This window comes from Polyodon spathula, chromosome 4 (genome assembly GCF_017654505.1).
Source record: "Polyodon spathula isolate WHYD16114869_AA chromosome 4, ASM1765450v1, whole genome shotgun sequence".
NCBI classification, from domain to species: domain Eukaryota; kingdom Metazoa; phylum Chordata; class Actinopteri; order Acipenseriformes; family Polyodontidae; genus Polyodon; species Polyodon spathula.
In genome coordinates this window covers 17,414,696-17,442,048 of record NC_054537.1, presented here as the reverse complement: position 1 = coordinate 17,442,048, position 27,353 = coordinate 17,414,696, and the positions used below count along the sequence as shown (strand labels likewise).

Genomic DNA, 27,353 nt, shown 5'->3' with positions numbered 1-27,353 from the left:
TAGGGCACTTAACTCAACTAGTTTTCTAGCCAGTCCAGCTGTTGCCTGCCTCAGGACGAGCAGCTGTATAAACTAATTGTAGGTATTAATCTAGGTTGAGTTGACCTTTAGACAGAGATTAAACTGATCATTCAAAATCCAGAGGCACCTTTGATGCAACTCACGTTTGGATGCAAAAACATAGTTTGTGGTAATCCACTGAGCATCTTCAGGCTAGCTTTAGGGTCATTCTATGACAAATCCCTCCCATAAAGTTGGATTTTCAACCCTATTTATTTACTCATGTCATCTTATTCAAATTAAACATTTGTTACCTGAAGATTGTTCACTCCAGTCCACTTTACTGAGGAGGAGGAGGAGCACGATAAGGCCTTGTTTTTGCAACAATCTTCGTCTAACATTGATCATAAGCTCCTAGCATCCTACAGATGTTTTGAAGTGCATTTGGCTGTAATCCGGTAAACTCCTGGTTATCTGCAAATGTTTTTAGTCTTTCAGGTACTGTGTGATTATTCTGTGCTTATGAGGATGCTCTGTATCTGTGTATTTGTGTGTGGTTTTTTAACATTTTTTTTTTTCCTAATTTCCTTTGAACAAATGACAGGCTCTCATGGAGCAGGCCACCCATCAGAAACTTTAACTCCCCTTGTTGCTTGGGGAGCTGGAGTCCAGCAAGCCGAGAGAGTTAGATCACAGAACTTTGAGGATAATTTCCTCCAAGGTAAGACACAGCTCCAAATGGAGTAACACAGCATAGGCACAGGAAATGTAGGAGGGGTGATTGTACTGCTGGCTTCGGAAATCACAAACTAGTAGACTGCCTACTGTAAGCTGCCCAAAATGTCATTTTTTAAAAACAGACTTTGATGCCGAACAGACAGTTCCATTTGGTCAATCAATAAATCAATCTTTATTTTATATAGCGCCTTTCATAGTGGACCACCATCACAAAGCGCTTTACAAGATACAGTAAAAAAAAAGAAAATGCAAACTACATTAAATGCAGTGAAAAACAATGCATAACACATTAAATACAAGGCTAGGATGTGAAAATTCTAAAACATTGTGGATGCGTATGTAATATAGAATCAGAAGATACAGTGAAAGATCAGAAGTGGCAGAGACACAACAGTATGCATATGTCATATAGAATCATGAGAATAAGATACAGTGAAAGATCAGAAGTGGCAGAGACACAACAGCTGGTGTCAGAATTAAAGAACATGGAAAGCAAGAGAGAACAAGTGGGTCTTGAGAGTTGATTTAATGCGAGTAATGATGAGTGGACTTGCTTCACGGTAACCATGGGTTAGGATTTCCAACCACAGCGGTGCTGCTCGTTAACTGCTTGCTGTTTTGATGTCGTTGCTTGTTATCATTTGCTCATGTTTACTTGCAGAGTGGAAACTTGAGAATTTCAAGAGGTTGGATGTCAACCAGGTAAACACACCTTAGACCTGTTTCTTTTCTCCATAAATTGTTTGCTACCTCTCCTTAACTTCCAGTGATAAAGCAAGGAATACAAATAATAAGAATAAGAATAATAACAACCATTTCAGCAACTCTTGTTTTATTTGCAGGCTGATGTAGCTCCATTGATGTCTTCTTTGATTGGAATCCCAATTCCTCTGAACTCTGTAGTAAGTTAATCCAAATGAACAAATATATCTTCTCCATTGTATTCACATTTGCCAACAAAATAGCAGAACACTTAATAAAGCCTTCACTAGCTTTATACCATACCAATGTAGAAGCCTGTGCCCTGATTACATTTCCACAATGTTTTTCACAGGTTCTGTAAGGAATAAAACCATTTTGTTAAAACCAGTGACGACATAACACTCACAAATTGTGAGACGTAGTTACAGTTGTGGAGGACCAACATAACTTAGATGCACCACCTGTTTGTCTACTTTACTCCTAGAAGCCTGGTTTTCTTTCTAATGCTGATTTAAAGTGTCACTACATCAAGTAATACAATCAGTATTATTGCAGTTTTCCCATGCTTTTCCTGTGGTTATACTATGCATTTGCCATAGTTGACCCTGGTTTCCATGATTTACAATGCTTTCACTATGCCTTATTACACTTTAGTGTGCTTTTACTATGGCAAACTTTTATAAGCTTACCTAATTTAGTCCACTTGATGTTTTGAGTTTAAAATTCTAATACAACATTCCAACCTGTATAGTAATTAACCATGGTCCTCCATTTTTCCCTCAGTTTTACTCTCTATGTTTAGAATAGAACAAATTGTCTAGTTTCACTAAAATATATCTTTGATTTGTTTGCATATTTAAATTTATTCTGGTATTAATGACAGTTTGGATCTGAAGTGGTTCCATTATTTCACAAAAATGTACAATAATACGGAAGAGATGAATATCAAACAGGCTATAAACCAAAACCTGTATACAGAGTACAATTGGGGTTCATTTGAAAGAGAGAACAATGTGTCATTTCATACAACATTTCACAGCATACTGTGCATTGTGTAGATCGCTGGATTCCACTTTAGTTTGAAATGACAGATATTCATTTAGGTCCTGGGGGGAATAACAAGGAGGAGAATAGTGCTGTCTAATTCTATTTTTACTTCAACATACAGAACATTTTGTTTGAAAGTCATCTAAAATCCATTTGTTTTCTATATACTGCTTTGGTTGCTATGATCAGCATAACGTATGTAGTCCTGAAGCTAGTCTGCTTGAAACAGACTAAACCACAATGATGCTGCAGTTGAACCTAAGGGTTTTCAATGTGTATAATTACAGTATTTTCATGCACTGTAACCAATAAAAAAAAAATAAACAAACCTGTAACTAAGGGATCAACCACTTGAAGCCACTGCATTCTTACAGGTCAGCATAAGGGTTTGGAAAGATAAATACACGACAAATATAAATATCAGGGCTGTGAACTGCTGTAGTTTATACCGATGTAAAGATTTACTAATAAATAACTGAACTGAGTTTCCTGTGTTGTTTATTGCAGGGCGTCCTCCCTGTGGACTATCTGAACAGCAGCAACCACTTCAAAGCCGAAAGCATGTTTGCAAATGCCATTCAAATTCTGGAGCAGTACAAGGTAAATCATTTCAGCTGTCTGTCCTAGTCTTAATTACTCCCCGTATTAAGAGGGTTACAAAAACTCTATCCTTAAATAGACAGAATTTAAGGGTATAGATTCAGTCGATGGCCTAGCAACGGAAGTGTGTATATAGGTCTCTCAGTTAATGTGTTTTTAGGTCATAACCATATGAACTTATTCCTTTGGTTTGTGGCGTATACGTTTATTAACTTGGTTGTGAACAAACTCTAGCTTTGTCATAGGGTTATGGAGTGTGTATGTTCTGAAGTGATGGCACCAACTGTCAGTATGAAGTTTTTGAGGAAATATGGAGATCTGTCTGTCTATCTGTCTGATTTGTGTATTTTCAAGAAATGGCATAAGTATTTATGGGTTCAAAACTAGTCACCACCCACACGATATATCTCAGGTGTCAAGGTCTAATACAAGGTCTAGTATGTGTGTGTGTGTGTGTGTGTGTGTGTGTGTGTGTGTGTTAATATATATATATATATATAAAATCATATATATTTTTTTTTTTTACTGTTGCCTTTTCTATCTAATAGTTTTGCTAATACTCAAAAGTTTGTGGTGTTCAGGTGCTTCAGCCTGAGTTCAGTGCTGCTTTCCAGCTACAGTTGACTGCCACAGCCATTTGTACTGTAGGCTATATCCTCTAGTAATCTGCCTTTAGGTATGCTGGCAATAACCTGCTGTTGCACTAGATGGTGCTGGCGCTAACAAATATAAAGAGACTTTGGCTTATGTAGTGTTCTTTATATATATCTATAACAGGCAACTATAACTGAAGAGCAGAGCTCCTAAACATAGTCAAAGCACCTTAACACAGACAAATCGACAATACAAAAACTGAATAGTTGAGTAATTGAAAAAGAACCACATAGAGTAGAGTGATTGCAACATCATAAAAGCAAGGGAACTGAAAAAAAGAACATTTAGTTTTAAGCTACTTTCTTTGAAATACAAATAAAAAAAGTTTATGTGAAAGTACCATTGGTCAGTTACTGTGTGGCAATGACCATTCTTAAAGCTTTGTGCATTCAAGTTAATAATAATGAGTAATCAGGTAGTATCCTTAATGTTACAGTTTTACAGCCGTATACTGCATGGTCAGTGAAATGCTACTTTTTGATCACATACCTGGTGTTTCTTTCAAAGAAAGTGTGTTTTTTTTTTTTTTTTTTTGTTTTTTTTTTAAGGTTAAGATGGCTCAGAAAAAGGCAACCACTTTATCATTCCTGTTCACTCCATTTAAGTAAGTAGCTTTCCATTTCCAGTGCAGTAAGATGTATTTGCTCACTCTGTTCCAAGCAAACCATATGGAACTTGTGACCCAGCAGAAAAACAGAATGATCTTACGAAGTGTTAGACGTCAGATGAGTTGAAGCTGCTCAACTGGAAAGCACTCGATGTGTTTGCTAATCTGTTGCAGCTGGATGCTTCATTCTTGCAGTAAGGCCCCTTGTGAAGTGTGGGAGGAAATGTGCTTTTACAGGAAAAACAAAACAATGTCTTATCCCCGGGACATTTTTTTCTTTTTAAACAGTCTATGGTCTGAACACTTGCAGTTAGTGTTTAAAAGTATTCATCTATAGCACATTCCATGTCTGGACATTTTGTCAGTACCTGATTGGATATGGCATAACCCTGCTGTGAGGCACGTTCTCCTGCTACACTCTGTGTCCCTTGATTACTCTAGAAGGCTGAACGAATGTGTCATCACGACCGTCTAGCTGCCTCTATTCACCAGTTGTGTTTAGTATGACTGAATTGATTAACATCCCTCAAGACACCTTCTCACACATCGTGTCAAAAGTGTGATCAGGGCAACTTCAAATAACAACACTGTCAGACCTTATTATTGGTACACTCATGCCACACAGCATTGTTTGAATAATACAGATGTATTTATTTATTTGCAAAATTCCATAGCATTAGAGTTCTAAGTAAACATAATTCCTCTTATAGGTTGCTTCCAGAATCAGAACAAGCAGATTTCATACGCAGCGCAAGATCTCTAATCCAGCACGGAAATTATGACCAAGCAGTAAGTAATGAACAGTGTTTTGGGGTAGACAATAATACCTGTTTAAAACATTATGTTCAGGATCAGTGTGAGAAATGTTAGACTTGTATATAATATCCAGCTAAAAAGTGACAGCAGAGCCAGTAAACTGTGACATGCATAGAGAGTGGAGTTGTCAGTGTAGCTTCAATGTTTATCAGAGTCTGGCCTCTTCATAAGGAACATCTCCAGAAAGGTGGTCTACATCAAAGTACTGTTTGAAAGAACAGTATATGTGGACTGTCCGGATTATCTCCATGACCGGCCACGGCGCTATTCTGGATGCTTTGTTAGACAACTTCGTTTTAACTCTGACTTTTGATACTGTTTCCTCCAGATCCGCGTTTGCAGGTCTCTGATGAGCTTGGCTTTTGAAGGCCTCTCCTATTACCATACCTATGATCGCTTCTTTCTGGGGGTCAGTGTGGTGTTTGGCTTTGTGGGCTGGACCTCCTATGTCGTTCTAATGATCCTTAAAACTCACAACAGTCTCCACAAACCTTCCACGAGGAAGGAAAAGGTAAAATTACTAATGATGCAATATTTATCACATTGAACCAAGCATTGAAACTACAGAGTTGTGCACAGTGTATTTTCAAGCCTACTAAGCTTGATATGAAAACAACTGTATTGTAGCTTGTGTTGTTTGTTATGAATTCCACTGTGCCTCTGTCACAAAGACGGCCAGAGTGGGGAACGTCAGACCAGAAACAGGAACCCATAAATATAAACAGAGAGAGAGGTGGAGTTTGGTGGAGCTGAACAGATGGTCTCGCTCAGCATTTAATAATTTATACAAGCAGAAAATAAAAGGTTGCAAAGACAAACAAGACAGACACAGGACACGGCACTCGTTGCCAAAACAAAAAGACAAACAAAACGGAATATACAAACAAAACACGGTGAGCTTCTATTTTTAACGATTACTATTATTCTTATTGTTTTTACCTCCATCTCCAATCCCGTTCTCCACTCACCGAACACACAACAACCCTGAGTGAAAACATGCTGCTTTTATTCAATTGGAGTCGCGGTACAACTGCACGTGAAGTAATAAAAGTGCAATTCCCCCTGCTCATATATTATTACTTTTTACTTGCACATGAAGTGCTGTGCAATCCTCATGCCTAAATACAAATATACATTTTAAACACTCGTGTTACCCAGACCCGTTTATATCCCGTGTACCAATGACTATACACCAACATGAGGGTCTGGAATCAACTCGTGAGGGTCTGGAATCAACTCCCCAGTAATGTTGTTGAAGCTGACACCATGGGATCCTCCAAGAAGCTGCTTGATGAGATTCTGGGATCAATAAGCTACTAACAACCAAACGAGCAAGATGGGCCGAATGGCCTCCTCTCGTTTGTAAACTTTCTTATGTTCTTATGTTCTTAACAATAACACACAACATATGACGCAAAATACACACAGGGGCAGGCACTTTGCCACAGCCTCCCAAAGATATATATGGATACTGTTAAAAAAAAAAGAAGTGTGCAACCTGTTACTTATGTTATATATTATAAAATTGTGTTATTTAAAAAAAAAATTAAAAAATCCTTACGATTTGTTTGCTGTTTTTTCCCCAATTGACAGGTATCAAAAGATGCCCTCCTTCCTAAAGTGTTTGTGGCCATCTCTCTAATGATAGCCTTCTTCCTGCTGATACAGGCCAGTCCCTTGACCTATTACATTTACTGCCTGCTCCCAGTCCCTGTGTGGTATGCAGTTTGTAAAGAGTAAGTGAAAGAGATTATCAAGTGACCTGTACTTTGAGCAGATACGTAACAAACCTATGAAACCATTTTCAAGTTTGTGCTTGTGTTCTCTAGTTAAATGTAATCACTTTTAATAAAAGGAAAGAACAGTTTTGCTTTTTAGTAAAACAATGTAATGTTTTTATACCATACTTTTAGTTTATTTTAGGAATACTGAAGTTTTTCGGCTGGTTTCACAGACCCTGAGTAGCACTAATCTGGTGCGACCCAATGTAATCTTAGGTAAGTTAGTCCAAGATTATTGCTAATCGGTCTATGAAACCAGTCGTGTGTTTTAAAGTTATTTTTTATCAAAATAATATCTTATTTTGTAGATACAGAACTTGTAAAGGACTTCTGAATTCAGTAAAATCCTACCCATTAACTCAGAGCATTGGATTCTCAGTGATGTTCGTTCTGGGAATTGAATTGTTGGTAAGTTAATGGTATGCAGGTGACTGGACTGCCCCTCACATGACTGACTTTGCATTTGTTTTGACATGTGCTTCTGTATCACAGTAATGCATGCTTCCTGAGGAATTTCTATTCTGTGTGCCATTCTGGAAAACAAATTTCCGCTGGACCTAGAAAAAATGTTGCGCAGTAATTGAAGAATGGTCAGATATTCCTACAGGATGATAGCGGTATTCCTTGCAGACAAGTCATTTGGAATCATAGTGTCATTCTGCTGCCCATGGTGGCTCAACACCCTGTGTACATGGCAAATGCATCATTTTTGTCTTGTATGTATCTTCATTATAATTGTAGATTTTTGCTTGGAGAACATATTATTTATGCATGCTAACAGTTGTTACATTTTGAGCTGCTTTGTTTAGTATTTGTTTATTTTTGCTTTCAGCGCTTTTTGTAGGTAGCCAAAATCAGTGTTTATCTGGGTTTCTTTTAACACTGTCTGACTCTGAAAAAGCACATTTAGACACCCTGAGAGCTGAGCTCAACACCATTTTCTTTCTTTGTTTGTTTGGGTGCTGTTTTGTCTATGTTTATCAGTTAAACCCTAAAATAAGAACCCTAATAATATTACTGGATAGTGTTTTATAAATCGATATAACACTTTAAGGTGTTATTTTTATAACCTTAGCATGTTGCAGGAATTCACCTTTAACTCAATTTTAGGTTGTGAGCTTTTTCTATCGGGCTATGATAACTCTTGGACTCGTTGCACTAGCTGGATGGCCAATTATGTCCAAACTGTGGGCTCAAACAAAGGTAGGCTTGAATTTGAGAATACAAAAATAAATGGTTCATTAATGCAGTATCAAATGTTATTTATGTGAATGTGTCAAATGAGTCTGATAAAAATACAACATGAATTAACAAAAAATCAAAAACAGAACTTTCACGGCTTATTGCATTTGGGCAAGTGACAATATAGTGTATAAAGGAATCAATTTGAAGAAGACTACAGGTGCCAGAGGTAACTCATATTACAAGGCTGTAAAAGCTAACAGTGTTTTATTGCCTGGTAATTTTGTTCATGGCATGACATCAGGTCAGTTGGCCCTGCAACCTTGCTGTACCTCTTATAACCTAACCAATGCTTTAAATATTCAAAGCATTTCAAATACAACTCTGTCACATGAAATGACTAGGGACCAGGAAGGGGCTACAACTTTTCATCAATAATGTTGTCGTTGAAATATCTCCATATTCTAAACTGAAATATGCATTTAAAGCAAAGAACAAAAACACGTTAAGAAAAGGGGTTCCAGGGGTATTACTGACACTAATAAGATGTAAGGCAAGTGCGATACCACAGAGACAATTGCATTGTTACTCCAATTTTTTTCTTTTTTTCTTTACAGACAAGGTCAGTCTGCTGGATACTTGCTTGTTTGTTCCTGGCGACGTTCCCTCTAATGCCTGTGATCGGGAGGGAGCCTAATATCAATCTTGTGTAAGGCACACACCCTTTTCTTGCAACCAATATCTTTTGACAACCTACCAGTAAAACATCAGTAGGAGTAATACATAATAATAAGTAAATAAAAAATATGTAGTTGATAAAACTGAAATAAAGCAAACATCGGATACATCAGTAGGAGTAATACATAATAATAAGTAAATAAAAAAATATGTAGTTGATAAAACTGAAATAAAGCAAAAATCGGATTCGTCATGTTTTTAGTAAGTGATTCCTGTAATCAAACCACACTTAAAAGAATGGCACAATGTCCCCCCCTCTATTCTTAGGGGGTATATGTTTTGTGAGAGACATTTAAATGGTTGTGTATACCTCTGTCCCTGGAATATTCGTTATAGGCAGTGCTGACTGTATTTTAAAGTTCTCTCTTTTTTGTTTTTGATAAGCTGGTAATTTACAGATAATGCCTTGACAGACAGTATTATACCCTCTAGCAACACCTTTGTATTTAAGGAGGTCACTTTCACCTAGTTTTTTTTACATGGTTATATTTTGTGTATAATTTTTTTTGCAGGACCGCTGCTGGATTGTTTTCTCTCATTAGCTCTTCTTTCTTTCTGGCCTCCCTCTGGAAAGCAAAGAGCAAAACCTCCAGGAAATGGAGAGACTTTCAAGTATACCTCTTCCAGGTGAGTGCAACGGATCCCGCCATGCACCTACAATCCTGTACATGTAGCTCAATAAAACAAAGGTTGGGCAGCACCACAAAAGCTAGGTGGTAGATGAAATCTAGAACACAAAGCTATTAACTGTATTTTTGTACTTTTTAAAAGCGTGTAATATGTGACATGCTTTTATGTAGTCACAACCAACTGATACCTCAAAAGCCAGTAGGCCTAACTAACTTAAATCCATTTGCACAATGGTATAGTATATTGGATGTGTTATATAACATTGTTCAAGTATTTGTACTATTGTAATGCATTTCAAAAATAATAATTAGCCGTGTCATTTTGTTTGTGACCTTCAACAAACCTTCTAGAAACTAATTAATACTACCAGCCCAGCAAGTGCAGCCTGTTGCTATACTCACTCGGATTGTGTTCAGTCACGTATCCCTGTTTTTTTCATGTTTGCCCCCAGTGTTCATACTATATCTTAGTATCGCTATGTAATGACTTATCTCCACCTAGTGCCTGTAGCCTGTAGTCTAAATACTACAATATGGGGGTATGTGTTTTATATTATTTTATTTAGTAAAATGTGGAGTGTGCTATATCCTCAAACTACCAGAAAAAAAAAAAAAGATTAATATTTTATAAAAAGAGCTATTTTGTACCAATGTGTTTAAACTTCTACCTGTTTTCTGCTTGTTTTCAGATGCTGAGTGTTGTTCTGTGCACATTTGTAGTGAACAGTACCCACTCCAGTTTGAACCTCAAGCAAGGATTACCGTTATTCAACCAGATTGTCAGCTGGACAACGTTAGGTATGTTACATAATAATACATGCCTTAACGTTTGATACGTTTTGTAACCATGATAAGTTGAGGACACGATGTTAAGGATATGCTTTACATTTTTCAAAAATGTTGAAATGGAATTCTAATTAAAACGTGAAACTGTGTGTATGTGTGTGTGTGTGTGTGTGTGTGTGTGTGTGTGTGTGTGTGTGTGTGTGTGTGTGTGTGTATATATATATATATATATATATATATATATATATATATATATATATAAATAATTATCCAAATTGAGTAGAAAACATGAGAAATTGTCAACAAAACAGTTTTGTCTAGAATAAGTATACCATATAACAATATATGCAGTGTTCTATGGCTAAGCTCCAACCTATGAATTGAAGCTGACGTTTTTTGTGACTTTTCCCTATTGTTTCTTAGTGCAAACTTATTTAAAATAATAGTCAGTCATGCAAGCAATAAATTAGATTGATTTCACTTGGAATGATCCATGAAACAGTGCAGAGTCAAGGCTGCTGATGGCAGGCCCCTGTAAATGTCACCAAGGCTCTAAATGACTGTAAATGTCACCAAGGCTCTAAGTGACTTGTCTGTTTTGCCCTGTGCTGCTGCTTTTCTCATCTGTTATAATAACTGCTCCAACTCTCTTTTACTTACAGCCTCCTCGTTTGTGGTGCCTCTGCTGAGCTCCACACTCCTCCTGCAGCGCCTGCTGGGCATATTCCTGTCTCTAGTATCGACTTACATCCTCCTCAGCACAGGGTAACCTCCAACACTCTGCTTCCAATTGCTGCTTGCAAAGTGTGTGTGCTGCCCCTGCTGGAGAGTCTCAGCACAGGGTAACCTTCAACACACTGCTTCCAATTGCAGCTTGCAAAGTGTGTGTCCTGCCCCTGCTGGAGTGTCTCAGTACAGGGTAACCTTCAACACTATGCTTCCAATTGCAGCTTGCAAAGTGTGTGTGCTGCCCCTGCTGGAGTGTCTCAGTACAGGGTAACCTTCAACACTCTGCTTCCAATTGCAGCTTGCAAAGTGTGTGTGCTGCTCATGCTGGAGTGTCTCAGTACAGGGTAACCTTCAACACTATGCTTCCAATTGCAGCTTGCAAAGTGTGTGTGCTGCCCCTGCTGAAGTGTCTCAGTACAGGGTAACCTTCAACACTATGCTTCCAATTGCAGCTTGCAAAGTGTGTGTGCTGCCCCTGCTGAAGTGTCTCAGTACAGGGTAACCTTCAACACTCTGCTTCCAATTGCAGCTTGCAAAGTGTGTGTGCTGCTCATGCTGGAGAGTTGGATATTGTCCGCTCAGCATTTTATTATTATATTTCTTTTGGCACATGTAAGACTGTATATTACTCAATGGAAATGTAATATACAGTCTTACTATGTGCCAAAAAATGCTTTAAAAAAAATTCCTTTGAAAAAGACTACATTCTTAGGTGTGAAATTCATTTTCATAACCATTTTAAGCCTCATAGTTAAAACTGCTAGAAGTTTTTTTTTGTTTGTTTTTTCTGAAATTTAAAAGTGTTTGAAATAGCTTTGGGGAAAAAAAAAAACAGCTAATTTCACTCCTACAGGAGAGAAGACAGTAAGTTTGTCTGTATGAGTCTGTGACAGGCTGGCGAGTGGATAGAGGCCCAGAGACAGACTGCAGTTCAAAAAAGTTATACTTTTATTCACAATTAAACACAAAATAAAAGGGCACAAGGGCCAAAACAAAGATAATCAAACACATATAACAAAGCAAAACTTACAAAATAAAGGTTTCCAGGCTGGGCAATGCCTTCACTGGACCAGAAGATTCACCAAAACACAAAACAGCAAACCAAACAAAATAGCAAGCACAACCATCCGCTTGCTTCCTCAGCTCCCTCCACTCCCTAATGGGCAGCTGAAGCCTCCTTTTATGTCAGGTGGCTGGGTGCTGATTGATCGTTAATTACTCCAATCAACCCCAGCCACCTGAACACAATAAACCCAGGCCGGTAGGGGAATTTAACCCCATCCCTGCCAATCTATATAGGGCAGAGCTCTGTTCTGCCACAGTCACATATATTTTTCACTAACATTAAAACGTTTAAGATCAGAAGAATATGTCTTATCTCTGATGTTTATTTGTAGTGAAAATACTATTTAAAGATTTGTAAACTGTCAGCTACATAACAAGAAGAGAATACATATGAAAAACACACATATGCAAGTGGCAGATAGAAAATAACCTTAAGTTAATATTGCCCTAAGGTATCTGTTTGCCAATTTGAAGTTACTAATACCAAATATTTTGATGCAACTGCTTCTAATGTTGTAAGGCACTTCCAAAACTGTATATACTTTTATTTCTTTTGTTCAAGTCTGTATGCTCTATGTGTTTATTTACAAGTAGTACAGTTGTGCTAATGAGAAGTGTTACGCTGTTGTACTTTTAGATATGAGGCACTCTTCCCCCTTGTGCTGTCCTGGTTGATGTTTGTGTGGATTAACATGGAACAGGAGACCATGCAGTTTAAAGCCATGTCTCCCAGATTAAAGGTAAAGAGGAAATACAGCTGTGCCAAACTCTAATGGCTTTGGTGCTGTTTTTTTCTTGTTTTTTTTTGTTTGTTTTTGTTTGTTTGTCTTTGTTTTTATTTCTGTCCTTGGAGGTCTAAGTTGAGAACACCAAACTCATTTGATCAGGTTTGAGCAGGAGGGGAGAGGAGACACTTGTGTGTTTATGTGATGTGCTATAGATGAAGGTTAGGTTTGAGGGAACCGTTTTTAAAGCGACCCTTTGGCTGAAGTATGAAACTTGTTTTCAGCCTTTTTTTATCACACTGTACTGTAGATCAAAGTTGCTGCTGCTTCAGGGTACCAGCCACTTTGTGTGCTGTACTTCATTTAGCTGCAATCAGCTCTTGTGATGTTTGCATATCCTGAATTATTTATGTCCACTGTCATTATTAAGTCACAGTCTTTGTTTAGTAGCTGCTTGAATATGAAAACTTTTTGCTAAGTACTGTGTTTTGGTAACAACCTGTTTTGTTTCCTTTTCTGCAGCTTTCCAACATCGACTTTTCTGAAAACATTGATATATCAAAGTTGCGACAGCTGAGGCTTGATGATATACGCAGATCTTACTTTTTTGTATCCTTTTCCTCTGGCATGGTGCAGCATGGATTTGCTTTCACAAAATCAACCAGCAGATGGTACTGTTCGCCCTGTTTCTGTACAGTGTTCCTTCATTTTAAGTACAAGTAGAAAAACCACTGTACATACAAGATGCAACATGACCCTTTTCTGAACAAAAAACACTTGATTTAAACCTATATTGCATGGATGTAAAAAATACAGTGGAAAATGATGATGTTTAAATATCTCATATATGGATATTTAGATGTAAAATTGAAAAAATACATGTTTTTTTTTTTGTTTTTTTTTCAGTATGTGAGTTAAAGTGATTATCAGGGGGTTAAGTTTTCCTCAACAGTGTTTTCAGGTTTTCTTTATAGTTACTGCTTTTTTTGGAACTGGAAATATAGCGTCTATTAACAGGTAAGTACAGCTTTGAATGGTTTTATTAGGCGCTTTTATAAGATCACATGTAATACCTGTAACTCAAAACCACTCCCTTACAGTATGTCATTCTGTATTCCTAGTTTTGATCCTGCTTCAGTATACTGCTTTCTGACAGTGTTTAATCCTTTCCTTATGGGAGCACTGATGATGTGGAAGGTATGTGTTTCTTATATATTTTTTCCTTTATAGCAGTTACATGAAACACTAAAACCATTGCTGTGTTTTAAATATAGTTACTGATGAGAAATTGCTTTTATTTCCAACATGAGTCCACGAACTCCAGTTCTTAGTAATGGTAGCCAGTGTTTATTGAACTCTTAAAGAAGTGCTGACCAAGGTTTAAAATCTATCTTCCCAACTGTTATTAACACTTAGTGTAACTTTCTTCTGTTGAATATCTCTTTGCCCTTTGCTTATAATTTATACTTCAATTTGGAATATGCGCCTATTGCAAAAACAATAATATCAGCATACTGTTGATAAAAAAAAAAAAAAAAATAGATGCTGCTGCTTTAAGGCACCAATCAATACATCTGCTGTAGTTCAAACTTACTCCAGTGGATTAGCTACAATTAGACCAAATTTGTATAGCTTGAATTAACATAAAGTGAAGGAGGAAAAGATTCTCTGCACAAGTAAAAGTGGAACAGTAAAAATGTTTATGAAGGTTAGATAGGTATTTTAGAGCAGTGGTTAGCTCTCATTTAAGCCTGATTCAGCACTGTGCACTAGCCTACTTTCCAGCTCAGGATCTTCAACCCGAGGTCACATCTGTTCTCCCTAAGAAAGACAATGATGAGGAGGTTTAAAAGCTTACAGCAACGGAAACTAGACCTCTTCTTTTTTGTTACTTTTGTGGGCAAACAGTTTAAGGGTATACAACAAGGCTTTTATCTAAAAACGTCCCATTGTAGGGGCCTCAAATCTGCCTTCAGCTTCTGAAGGTATGAGAAGGTAGTTTAGCACACACTTACAAAGATACACAGCTGCCAGCAATCGATTTCTGTTTCATATTTTCCTTGTGGGTGCAGACAGGTTACCTTCCATTGTTTTTTTAACCTCTTGCACAAGGAAGTGGGAGAGGGAACAAAAAAGACAGGACTTTTGTTGACTGATGCACTCTGACCCTTCTGCTTTAATGGTCTGCCACTAATAAGATTCAAGTTTAAAAATATGGCCCGGGCAGGGTGAAGTAGAGCCCTTAAGCTACACAAGGAACTGAGCGGTTGTTTAAATGGGTTCTTATTAAAATAAATGTGAGAGTGACTAAAGGTCATGAGGAAACTGACAATTTGGATAAGAACATAGTTTTTGTACAGTTCATTTTTTTATACTGAATATTCTATTTAAATCCCAGTTACGAGATGTACAATAGTTTTGTCTGACCTACAATTTGTTCTACATACTGCTGAGGTCTTCAGTAATGTAGCATCCTTGGTGTGTTTCGAGCTGTTGAGGTATTTGGGTAACCGACATACATTCAATTAATTATAGCCATAGATTTTGTAGTCTGTTTTACCTTCAAATTATTATTCAAACAAAAGTTAATTATTTTGTATCAAATGTACTGTCAGTGGCCACCAACCATGTTGGCCATCCTTTATAGAACTGAAAATTAATACCTATTAAATGCTAGTCAGTATGCACTAGATCAGTGGTTTTCAACCTGTGGTACGCGTACCTTTACTGGTAAGCGAAAGGCTTGCCACTGGTATGCACCAACAGTTCTTTTAAGACGATATGATTCCTCAAAACACAATGCTGTCTCAATCGCACCATCGTAATGTATCAATCTGTTTGTACCACAGAATCACAGACAAATGATAAGTTATGATGCACGGCTCCAGGCTTCAACTAAAATGGTTACAAATGCAAAAAAAAAAAAAAAAAGAAAACACGCATTTTGACAACTGTTTTTTTTATAGGCACAAAAATGCTGCATCTCTCCTTTAAAAGCAAGTGTCAATATTTATGAATGCGACATGACGTCGGTCTGTCTATTAAAAAAACAAAAACTCTTATCACATGTTTTAATAAACTGAAGTGCGATAAGGACGGTAACAATTTGATCGAGTGCAGAGAGGTATATTAACACCTGTAGAATACAGAACCCCGGTTTATTGTAGCAGTGACCAAACATGTGTGAGTTCTGTTGTGTAAAAGAAAAAAAAAAAAAAAAAAAGTAGCTTAAAATGAACAGTTGCATTTAAGAAACATAGAAGAAGAACAGCAACAAATACACTTAAGGTTTGTGTATTGCACACCTGCCATTAACAAAAGACCCTGGAAGTAAAGAAAATAATTAATGAAGGGCTGTAGTGCAGCAAAAATTAAACAAACAAGGAAGTGAGAAGGTTACCGTACCAAGCGGAAAAGTTATCTTTATGAACTCCAATAAACCAATGTTATCTTTCGCCAGTCAAACTGTAGAGTGCCTAAATAAAGTTTTGAGTCAACACATCTGTTCAAGGGTGCTGGAACTAGGGGTTCTGGGGGTGCAGTAGCACCCCCTTTGTTTACCATCAGTAGTTTAAGTATGATTAAGTATGGTTTAGTTGCACTCATTTCCAGATGAGCTGATATCTCTTCAGCCAAAGAAGCAAGCACAGTAATTTGTGAGCACCATTACTATTATGTAAAACAGTATGTAGCGTGAGCTTTGTACTAAAGCAGAGTCAGCTATTGCAGAGAAAACAAAGTTTATTTCTCAAACTGACTATTTAAAAAATGTGAAAGCAGAACACACAGAATTACTTGGAACTGTAATTAGGAAGTTTACTATGTACTGCAGCTTGCTTGATTGCAGTAAACAAAACAAACAAACAAAAAAATGCCAGTTACTAAATTTCTCTCGGACTGTCAGATATTTTAATTAGCACAATGTACTTGCTGTGGTGTATTTAATATAGTAAACATACCAGAACGAAGTCACTGCAGTTTAAACTTGTTTCTACTGAAGAATAAACGGTATGCAAATCATAAGAGCTGTCTGTGTTACATGCTGTCAGGCCAGGATGTCACTAACACTGAGCATGGCAGCTGCAGCATGCTGTCTCCATATTACTGTACAACTGTACAGAATTAAAGCTGCGGTCACCAATTCCATACACAACACTTGCAATATATAAAAAAAATAAAAACATGCAGAATTCACAAATAGATTAACCATTCAGCAGAATGAAGCAACAAACAAGCGAGTGGAGACACAAACCTGGTTGTCATGGGGTAGGTCTCGGTTTTACAACAGCAGTTTAAGATTCCACATACTTACTGGTACACCTGGGTCCCTGCTGGAAACACTGGTACTTGAAATGAAAAGGTTGAAAACCACTGCACTGCTTTGTTACGGTTTTTAAAAAAATCCCAAAGCCTGTTTCTGTTTGACCTGGTTTTATTAAAATAATCAGCCAATAGAACTGGGATCCCAGTGCTGCATGCCCTTCCTAGAATGTTTTGTGTAGTGCTGTTTTAAAATAAATTTCAGCATAACTGAGACTCTTTTTGTTTTAAGCTATTTAGTGACACGCATAGCTTTGTGATAATGCATATTGTAAGTTTACACTGGCTACTAAATCATGAGTTATCCTGTTCTAATAAGCATTAAAGTCAGTATGTTTCTCTTTTGTTGTGCAGATTCTGATACCTTTTGTGATTGTGATGTGTACATTTGAAACCATTCAAGTATCAACACAGCTTTCTTCAAAAAGGTACCCTGGCATTCCGTGCGATTTGTTGTTTCAGTGTACTGGAGCCTGTTGATTATTATTGTGCTGTCTGACATAAAAAAGAGAATATAAAACAAATCAAATTAGTGATGGGCCCTTTTTTAAATCCTATTTTATGACTGAACAGCAGTATGTAAGAAACAATGGTTTTTCTACTGTGTTGTCCTTATAAGGCGTGACTTACCAGTACTTACTTAATGTTTTCTGTTTTCCTTTTACTCAAATGACATTAATTTTCAAATGTGTAACAAAATATATATATAATGATATACATAATATATATCTATATATAAAGTAATATATATATATATATATATATAATATATATATATCTATATTAATATTATTCCTCACCCTTTTGTCCAGGTTCCTTGGGAACCCACTCCAGATATTCCCCAGTACTTACAATTACCCATGTCACATAAGTAATGTTTTCCATTCAATGGTGCCATTCTGAAGGATTATCCAGTAAATACCATTTTGACAAGGCGATTATTCCACCCTGTATTTACTGCCAAAGTATTTTCCTCCAGAATTGAAACTGAAATCCATGTGTGATGTAAGCACTGCAACACTATGTAATGTGTCTATGTTAAGACAAGCTGCATGTTTGTAGCTGTGCTCTAGCTGTGGTGTAGTTTAACAGGAAGTTTAAGTGAAAATGGCAACAAGAACAAAATTAAAATAGAAAGATGCAGTTGCATTTTGTGTGGAAAGTACTAAAGCTTTTCTTATTTTTCTTTCAGCCTGTTTCTGATAGTGTTGGTCATTTCTGATATAATGGCTTTGGTAAGTTGATCCTTGTGTTGTACTTGGAGGGGGACTGGCACAGAGTGGTCTTTAGATTGACCCTTTCACAAGGAAGGGATTTACTGTATTAGTAACAAACACAAGCAGTACCTTCTTTTCTTAAACAGGACCATTTCCAGCACTCATTTTATACTACTGCCAACAGAAAGTAGATTTATTATTACAAATGCAAAGGGATGGGGAGAGGTGTAACCCATTCCATTAAAAATGTCCTGATAAGGCAGGACCCCACAGGACCTAATTTGCACGCAGTGCTGCCCTTAGTGTGTGGTACATTAAATACGCTAATCTGGAAAGAATAGATTGTACAGAGACCTTTGTCATCACCCACTTGGCACAGTGAGTTATGAACCTGCAACCAGTCGCTGTTTGAGTATTGCAAAGGGGATTTAAGTAGTTCAGACTGCACTCAAACGGAAGCAGGTTTAGTTTATAAAAAGGTAGAAAGGATGTAAAATAGGGGCCTCCAGTACACATTATGTAAGGTAACATTAGGTACTCAAAGAGTAGTGCTAGTCAGGGTCTGAAATCTGCAGTAAATGTTTGCTATTTCTGATTATGTCAAAGAAGTTAATAATTTCCTTGATTTTCATTGATTTCGTTTTTCTAGTGTGGTGTCTCTTGTAAATGATTTCATTGATTTCGTTTTTCTAGTGTGGTGTCTCTTGTAAATTATTTCATTGATTTAGTTTTTCTAGTGTGGTGTCTCTTGTATTGTAAATTATTTCATTGATTTAGTTCTTCTAGTGTGGTGTCTCTTGTAAATGATAATGTGGTCTCTTTTGTATTGCTCTCCATTCTTTTTGTCTTTTGCAGCACTTCTTCTTTATGGTTAAAGATTATGGAAGCTGGCTGGATATCGGGACAAGGTACATTAACTTGCTCCTCTTTAATTCTCTGGTAATTTACAGTGGCTCTCAAAAGCATTCACCCCCCTTGGACTTTTTCACGTTTATTGTGTTACAACATGGAATCAAAATGGATTTAATTAGGAGTTTCTGCCACTGATCAACACAAAAAAGTCCATAATGTCAAAGTGAAAAATAAAATCTACAAATTGTTCTAAATTAATTACAAATACAAAACAGAAAATAATTAGTTGTATTCACCCCCCTTGAGTCAGTATTTGGTAGAGGCACCTTTGGCAGCAATTACAGCCATGAGTCTATTTGGATAAGTCTCTACCAGCTTTGCACATCTGGACACTGCAGTTTTTGCCCATTCTTCTTTGCAAAATTGCTCAAGCTCCGTCAAGTTGGATGGGGACCTTTGGTGAACAACAATTTTCAACTCTTTCTACATATTCTCAATTGGATTGAGGTCCGGGCTTTGACTGGGCCACTCCAGGACATTGACCTTTTTGTTTTTAAGCCACTCCAGTGTGGCTTTGGCTGTATGTTTGGGGTCATTGTCCTGCTGGAAGATGAATCTTCTCCTAAGTCCCAGGTCTCTTGCAGACTTCAGCAGGTTTTTCTCCAGGATTTCTCTGTACTTTGTTGCCTCCATTTTGCCCTCTATCTTCAAAACATTTCCATGCCCTGACGCAGAGAAGCATCCTCATAGCATGATGCTGCCACCACCATGCTTCACAGTTGGGGTGGTGTTCTCAGGATGATATGAGGTGTTAGGCTTGTACCAAACATAGCACTTAGCGTTGAGGCCAAAAAGCTTTATTTTGGTCTCCTCAGACCATAGACTCTTTTTCCACTTAGTCTCAGAGTCTCCCACATGCCTTCTGGCAAACTCTAGCCAAGATTTGATGTGAGTTTTTTTTTTTCAACAATGGCTTTCTTCTTGCCACTCTCTCATAAAGGCCGGTGTTGTGAAGCACCCAGGCTATTGTTGCAGTATGCACAGTGTCTCCCAGCTCAGCCGTGGAAGACTGTAACTCCTTTAGAGTTGCCATTGGCCTCTTGGTGGCCTCACTGACTAGTGCCCTTCTCGCCCGGATACTCAGTTTTTGAGGACGGCCTGTTCTAGACAGAGTCACAGTTGTGCCGTATTCTCTCCATTTCTTAATAATGGACTTTACTGTGCTCCTGGGGATATTCAGTGCCTTGGAAATGTTCTTATATCCTACCCGTGATTGGTGCTTTTGAAGAACCTTTTTTCCAGATTTGCTTTGAATGTTCCTTCGTCTTCATGATGTAGTTTTTGTTAGGAAATGTGCTAACCAACTGTGGGACCTCCCAGTGACACGTGGATTTAACCTGAAATCATGTGAAACACCCTAATTGCACACAGGTGCACTCCATTCAACTAATTATGTGACTTCTAAAGACAATTGGTTGCACCAGAGCTTGTCATAGGTCACAGGTGTGTCATAGCAAAGGGGGTGAATACTTATGCAATCAATTATTTTCTGTTTTATATCCGTAATTAATTTAGAACAATTTGTAGATTTTATTTTTCACTTTGACATTATGGACTTTGTGTTGATCAGTGACAAAAACTCCTAATTAAATCCATTTTCATTCCATGTTGTAACACAATAGATTGTGGAAAAGTCCAAGGGGGTTGAATACTTTTGAGAGCCACTGTACTGAACTCTGTGCCTATCCAGGATGTTTTTTTGTTTTTTTTTGGTTATTCTTTAATTCTGCTTTTGTTAATCATTCGTTGCTCACTCACCAAAACCAAAACACAAACCTGTTTTTCAGGCAAACTGAATAATTATTAGTATTTTATGAGTTAAAAATGAATATAAATTACTTGTTCATATGTGTATTTATGGTACACACATTCTATTTACAACATACTAAGCATTTCCCTTCAAGTGGTGTAGATTTGTAAGAGGATTTCCATTATTTTCAAATGTACTGAAGTTCTCAGTCATGCGATCTCCTCAAAAACTAAGTTTTTTTTTTTTTTCTTTGTTTTATTTCAGCATTAGTCATTATGTGATTGTGATGTCCATGACCATCTTCCTGATTTTTCTGAGCATGTTGGCTCAAGTCCTAACCTCAAAGAGAATCCTTCTTGGTGGTAAACTGCACTTCATGTGAATATTGGCAACTGTCAGACATACGTTTGCGCACACATTTTGTGTCCCTGGGAGTGTTGGTCACTGAAAGCATCTGTGTCAGGGAGGTCCACCAGATGACTCTTGAGCTCCTCATAGGGCTGTCTTGATTTAGAGGTGAAGGCTAGACATTCAGTAGTGCAAAAATAAATCTTGGGTAAGTGATTCAACATGTAACCTCTTTATGAGCACACGCATACTGACATGGTGTGCATTCCAGTTTAAAAAAGAAAAATCCATCATATGTATATTTTTTTGTTTATAATGGCTCTTTAAGACCTCTCTTGTTATCGATCAGGCTCTGTGGTAGGGCTTTTTTGTTTGGGTTTTGTAATTACAGTTGGTTAAAATTTGTATTTTTGTTAATTTGGCAGGGATGAGGTTAAAAAAAAAATGTTTTCATGTAATAGGTAATGTGAGGATTTTTATGCTTGTGTATCTTTTTTATAACATGAGAACTAGCGGAATGCTAGCGTGTCAGATTAATTTGAGAATAAGGTTTCTATGCTATTGTGTAATGTACCTTACTGCAAAGTAACATTTTAATAAATAATGGTATAATGTCCACCGTTTATTACTCTCTCTGTTTAAAGAGGAACTTGGTACAGGCATGTGGCAGTGTGCTCCACCCCTGTGTGTATTTTGTGTTATATGTTGCGTGTGGTGTGTTAATGTTGGTGTGTAGATATTGCTGCACAGGATATAAATGGGTCTGTATAGCACGAGTTATTTAAAATATATAGTTCATGTGCTGGGATTCATGTGAATAACTAATTAGTAATTGAATCCCAGCACAACAGTATATAAATACACGTTTCACTCACTCAGGTTTGTGTGTTCGGTGAGTGGTGAACAGGTGTGGAGAGGAGAGAATTAAAAACAAAATGAAAGAAAGTAAATATAACAGTTGCTTTGACTCACCATGTTTGTCAGTTTGTCCACTGTCTGTTTTGTTTGTCTATTTATTTTGTCCTCAAGTGCCATGTGCTGTTTTTTTTTGTTTAAATCTTTTGTTTAAATTTGTTTCACTCAATTAAACGCACTGAGCACCGCAGCGTCTCAGTTTCACCTGCCAGTACTGTCTGCGTGTGATTCTTTCTGGCCTGACGTCACCCCTACAGCCAGCCTGTTCGCAGAGCATTAAAACACATTTAATGTGGTGGTGTTCTTATTAGATTAACTTCCGAAGTCATTTTTCAGATTACATCACATGCTTTAGTTTATTGTACAACTGTGGCCAAACAGGGCTCTCCAACAAGTTCTGGTTGCATTTTAAGAGCCCAGGAATTTTGTGACATTTACAGAAAAATAGTATTACATTTATCCATGTGTTCAGCTTTGTTCGTCTTTAGTCTCCTAATCATAGTGGAAACGTTGTCTAATTCTGTTCAGATAGATGCCGACCACAGCGCCGTGGTCAGACATGCAGTATGGGACTTTTTTACTCACACAGACTACCAACGTTACCACCCACAGGTAAGATCCATTGTATCACTGTGTGAGGCTAAGAGGGGCTTGATGAATTGCTGTGAAATCTAGTATAAGGTCCTGTTAAAGTTTTGTTTTCAGAAGTAGAAGCATTCAACTTTTATTTTATTTTTATTTTTTAATTACTACAAGAAAGATGGACTGCACTTAAATAGGTCAGGGGCAAGAGATTAGCTGCTAATATTGAAAATAATTTTGTAAATTATTAATGTTAGATCTCTGTCAAATAAAACGTCCCTGATCAGTGAATTTATCACAGACTATAACCTTGATATTTTATCTTTAACCGAAACTTGGCACTGAGTTGATGACAATGTTTCTTTGATCGAGGCGTCTCCTCTAAATTACTCTTTTCTTGTCTTACTGGTTGGGGAGGTGGACTTGCCCCTTCTTCACTGAACTTCAAATCAAACAAGAAATCTTGAAGGGGTATTCATCCTTTGAATTATTAATGCTAATTATTGATAACAAATTACCTGTTCTTATTACAATTGTATATTGTCCACCCTAGTCTAATTTACTTTTTTTGACTGAATTTGGTGATTTTGATCTATACTGTCTGTTAACTATGATAGGGTTATTTTATTGGGTAACTTTACTATCCATGTGGACATTGGTACTGATTCTAATAGTTCAGAATTTTTGAAGCTATTGCATTCTCTAAATTATGTACATCATGTTAGAGATCCTACTGATAATCGTGGGCATACTTTAGATCTAGTGATTTCTCGTGGTTTGGATGTTCAGAATGTAGTACCTTCTGACTTTTCTATTCCTGATCATCTTGCAATTCATTTTGAGACTAAACTACCCTTAATTGTAAAGAGCCAGACCGTATAATTAGAACTTGGGTAGTTAACTCATTAATAGCTACAAAGTTTTGTGAGGCTTTTAATTCATTGCAAGTTGCAGGCTGTGTCATTAAATGAGTTTGTTGACACTTATAACACCTCCATGACTAACATTTTTGATACTATCGCTCCACTCAAAACACAGAGGGTGTTTTCCAAAAGAAGCACTCCACTGTTTAATGATTTTACTCGGAAACTGAAATGTGATGGTCGTAAATTGGAACGCAGATGGAAGAATTCCAAACTGCATGTTCATTATCTTGCGTGGAAAAGCCACCAAGTTAAATATAAGAAGGCTTTGTCCCAGGCTAGATATTTATAATATTGTATCCTGATTGAAAAAAAATTCAAATAATCCTAGATTTCTTTTTGCATCTATAGATAAATTAGTAAATTTAACTTCTGTTACTTCTACCTCTAATATTGCTTCAATTTTTAGTTGCATTAAGTTTTTAATTTTTTTTTTCAAAATAAAATCTTGATATTAGGGATCAAAGCAGATTTTTCTATTATGGACCTTTCCTTCTACTTTGAATTAACTAGACCTGATAAAGTTATGATGGAGGCTTTCTCGTTGGATACTTTGCAAGAGCTGACAGCGTTAGTTAGGCATATGAGACCAACCACTTGTGCCCTTGATTCTACTAAACTATTAAAATATGTCTTTAGTGTTGCTAATAAAAGCATTTTAACAATTATAAATGAATCACTTTCACCTGGTATAGTTCCCTGTGCTTTTAAGGTTGCAGTGATTAAACCTCTGCTTAAAATAAAAGGATCCTACAGCCAATTACCAATCTTCCATTTTTAGCCAAGGTCTTAGAGAAGGTTGTTGCCAATCAATTTATCAAATTTTGAGCTTGTAATGGTTTATTTGAGAAATTTCAGTCTGGATTTCAATCTGCACTGAGATGTTTCTTGTTAGGTTAGTAAACAATCTTTTGTTAAGCTCTCACTGGCTTTCCTAACATTTTAATTCTTCTTGATCTTAGTCCTGCCTTTGACACCATGGACCATTCCATTCTATTAAATCAGCTTGGGAGTTTAGGGGGTTTGGCAGGTGGTGTCCATTCTTGGTTTAGGTCTTATCTTTCAGTACGTTTCTGTCAGGGAGATGAAGTCTGATTTCTCAGAGGTTGCCTGTGGTGTTCCTGAGGGTTCTATTTTAGGTCCCTTGTTGTTTTAATTACATATGTTGCCATTAGGTGATATTATCCACAGGCATGGAGTGAATTTCCCTTGTTACGCAGATGATACTCAGCTGTACTTGTCTTTCTGTCCAGACTCTAGTGGGGCGCTATTAGCTGCTCGCTTTGCGTTGGATGTCACAGAATTTTCTGATGTTGAATTCTGATAAAACGAAGGTCAAGCCTGTGGGTTTACAGCACCAATTAAAAAATGTTAATTTATATAAAATAGATCTTAGCAGCCTTTCCTCAGAACTAAAACTTGAAGCAAGAAATTTTGGGGGCATTTTTGATCCTATTCTATTATTTGAGTCCCTGTGACAAAGATGGCTGTAGTGGGGACGTCAGACCAGAAGAAACACACAGTACTGCGAGATGAAAGGATGAATGAATGCGCTGCTGTGTGGTTTATTATTATAAAATAAAACAGTACTAAAAACAGGACATGGCACTTGACTCCAAAATAAATAGACAAACAAAACAGACTAAAACTTAAACCAACAGTGCACTAACAGACAAACACGGTGAGCCAAAACAACGGTTATATATTTACGTTTAATTATCGTTTTAAATTCTCTCCTCTCCACACCCGCTCTCCACTCACCGAACACACAACCCTGAGTGAGTAAAAACATGCTGCTTTTATGCAGCTGTACCGAGACTCGATTGCTAATCAATCATTCAATTGGAGTCTCTGTACAACTGCACGTGAATTAATAAAAGTGCAATTCCCCATGCTCACATAGTATTACATTTTACTTGCACGTGAAGTGCTGTGCAATCCTCGTGCCTAAATACAAATATACATTTTAAACACACAGACCACAGACCCATTTATATCCTGTGTACCAATTACTATACACCAACATTAACACACTGCACGTAGCTATAGCTAAATATAGCTAAACTTAGATCTGTTATTTCTGTATCTGATGCTGAGAGGCTAATGCATGCCTTTTTTTAATTGAGAATTGACTATTGTAATGCACTTTTTTTCTGGGTTGCAGCTTACTCAGAATGCTGCTGCAAGAATTCTAACTAAAACCAGAAAAGGTGAACATGTCTTGGCTTCCTTACACTGGCTTCCTGTGCAGTTTCTAATTGATTTTAATATTTTATTTTTAACTTATAAAGCCCTTAATAGATTAACATCCAGTTATGTTGATCCCATACATTCCTAAGAGGAATCTTAGATCTCAGGATGCAGGGCTCTTGGTTATTCCAAGGGTGAATACTAATAGTATGGGAGGAAAGGCCTTTTCTTATAAGACTCCATTATGGGATTCTCTGCCCTTTTTTGTCAGAGAAGCTAGGAGTCTTGCTGTTTTTAAGTCAAGATTGAAGACTTATTTATATACACCGGCCTTTTTATTATAGTCTTTGTATTACTGATATCTATTAGTACTGTTTTTTCTTTAAATATATGTGATTGGAAATGTATTTACTTTTATTTAAAATAGACTTTTTATTATAGTATTTTTTATGCTATTTTAGTGTTTTATTATGCTGTGTGTATTATGTTTTCTGTAAAGCACCTTGGGGTCTATGACATAAGGTGCTGTGTAAGTGAAATTAAAAAAAAAAAAAAAAAAAAAAAAATGCATGTTTAATCTCATGGTTCTTCCAATGTTTATACTATTAATTTACAAGTGGCAATAGATCTGTGTGAAACTGATGAAACATGTATTTATCTCTAAAATGTTGCATAATCTCATGCTTAAATTGTCACCTGCCGACAGGAATTTTATATATATTTTTTTAATGCTGCTGGTAAACATTTAGTGAGGAGCTGCAAAGTAGAAATGACTGGTCAGTTTGGTCTGTATGCTAAAAAAGAAAACATTTCTTAGAATCCACATTGCACATCTGGTTAGTGCTATGGTGGTATAATGCAGCATACAAATAAAGTTTTTAGGTCACCCAAGTGGTTTTTTTGGGGTTTACAACTTAAAAAAAAAAACAACCCACTGGTGCCAATTCACGACTATTTGTATGCATTTAAAATTCATCACATAAGGCTATAATAACTAAAATGTGGCTTCAGGACATTTTCTCATTCTGATCCTTTCAATTCAGTTCCGTTGGTCATTGAAACAGACATTCCACTGTAGTTACTATGTTTCTTAACTTTGGTCTATATGAAGGTCAGTGAATCTACAGTAGGTCTCATGCTGAGGCTCGAGACAGAAAGCTAAGATACATTAGGTTGGCTGGTGGTGACGTCAGCCCAGGAACCAGGTAGACAACAGATTGGTGAGTGAATGAAGAAATGTACTGATGCGCCAGCTTATTGACAAATAAAAAGGGTGATCAAAACAAAAATACTTGACAGAAACAAAAAGGCGCTATGGCCAAAATAAACAGACTAACAAACAGATGGATGGACACGGAACAAACAAGGCTCGTGCTGGTGTTTAACCAGCACGCGTA

The 27,353-nt window shown here is 37.0% G+C and overlaps 1 protein-coding gene across 4 annotated transcripts in view; it reads left to right on the top strand.

Moving 5' to 3' along the window:
* The window catches only part of pign (phosphatidylinositol glycan anchor biosynthesis, class N), a 30,640-nt gene extending 8,678 nt beyond the window's left edge, over window positions 1-21,962 (top strand). For all 4 annotated transcript variants that reach the window (XM_041247289.1, XM_041247288.1, XM_041247290.1 and 1 more), the window contains 22 exons: window positions 605-721; window positions 1,400-1,440; window positions 1,581-1,640; window positions 2,995-3,087; window positions 4,290-4,345; window positions 5,059-5,137; window positions 5,493-5,675; window positions 6,758-6,900; window positions 7,254-7,353; window positions 8,056-8,148; window positions 8,745-8,836; window positions 9,378-9,492; window positions 10,184-10,292; window positions 10,943-11,045; window positions 12,712-12,814; window positions 13,322-13,408; window positions 13,761-13,816; window positions 13,921-13,996; window positions 17,474-17,547; window positions 18,312-18,354; window positions 19,192-19,244; window positions 21,263-21,962. In XM_041247289.1, the coding sequence (XP_041103223.1) occupies window positions 605-721; window positions 1,400-1,440; window positions 1,581-1,640; window positions 2,995-3,087; window positions 4,290-4,345; window positions 5,059-5,137; window positions 5,493-5,675; window positions 6,758-6,900; window positions 7,254-7,353; window positions 8,056-8,148; window positions 8,745-8,836; window positions 9,378-9,492; window positions 10,184-10,292; window positions 10,943-11,045; window positions 12,712-12,814; window positions 13,322-13,408; window positions 13,761-13,816; window positions 13,921-13,996; window positions 17,474-17,547; window positions 18,312-18,354; window positions 19,192-19,244; window positions 21,263-21,380 (1,994 nt within the window). In that variant the 3' untranslated portion in view covers window positions 21,381-21,962. The remainder of the gene's footprint in view (window positions 1-604; window positions 722-1,399; window positions 1,441-1,580; window positions 1,641-2,994; window positions 3,088-4,289; window positions 4,346-5,058; window positions 5,138-5,492; window positions 5,676-6,757; window positions 6,901-7,253; window positions 7,354-8,055; window positions 8,149-8,744; window positions 8,837-9,377; window positions 9,493-10,183; window positions 10,293-10,942; window positions 11,046-12,711; window positions 12,815-13,321; window positions 13,409-13,760; window positions 13,817-13,920; window positions 13,997-17,473; window positions 17,548-18,311; window positions 18,355-19,191; window positions 19,245-21,262) is intronic.
* Window positions 21,963-27,353: the final 5,391 nt, after the last annotated feature.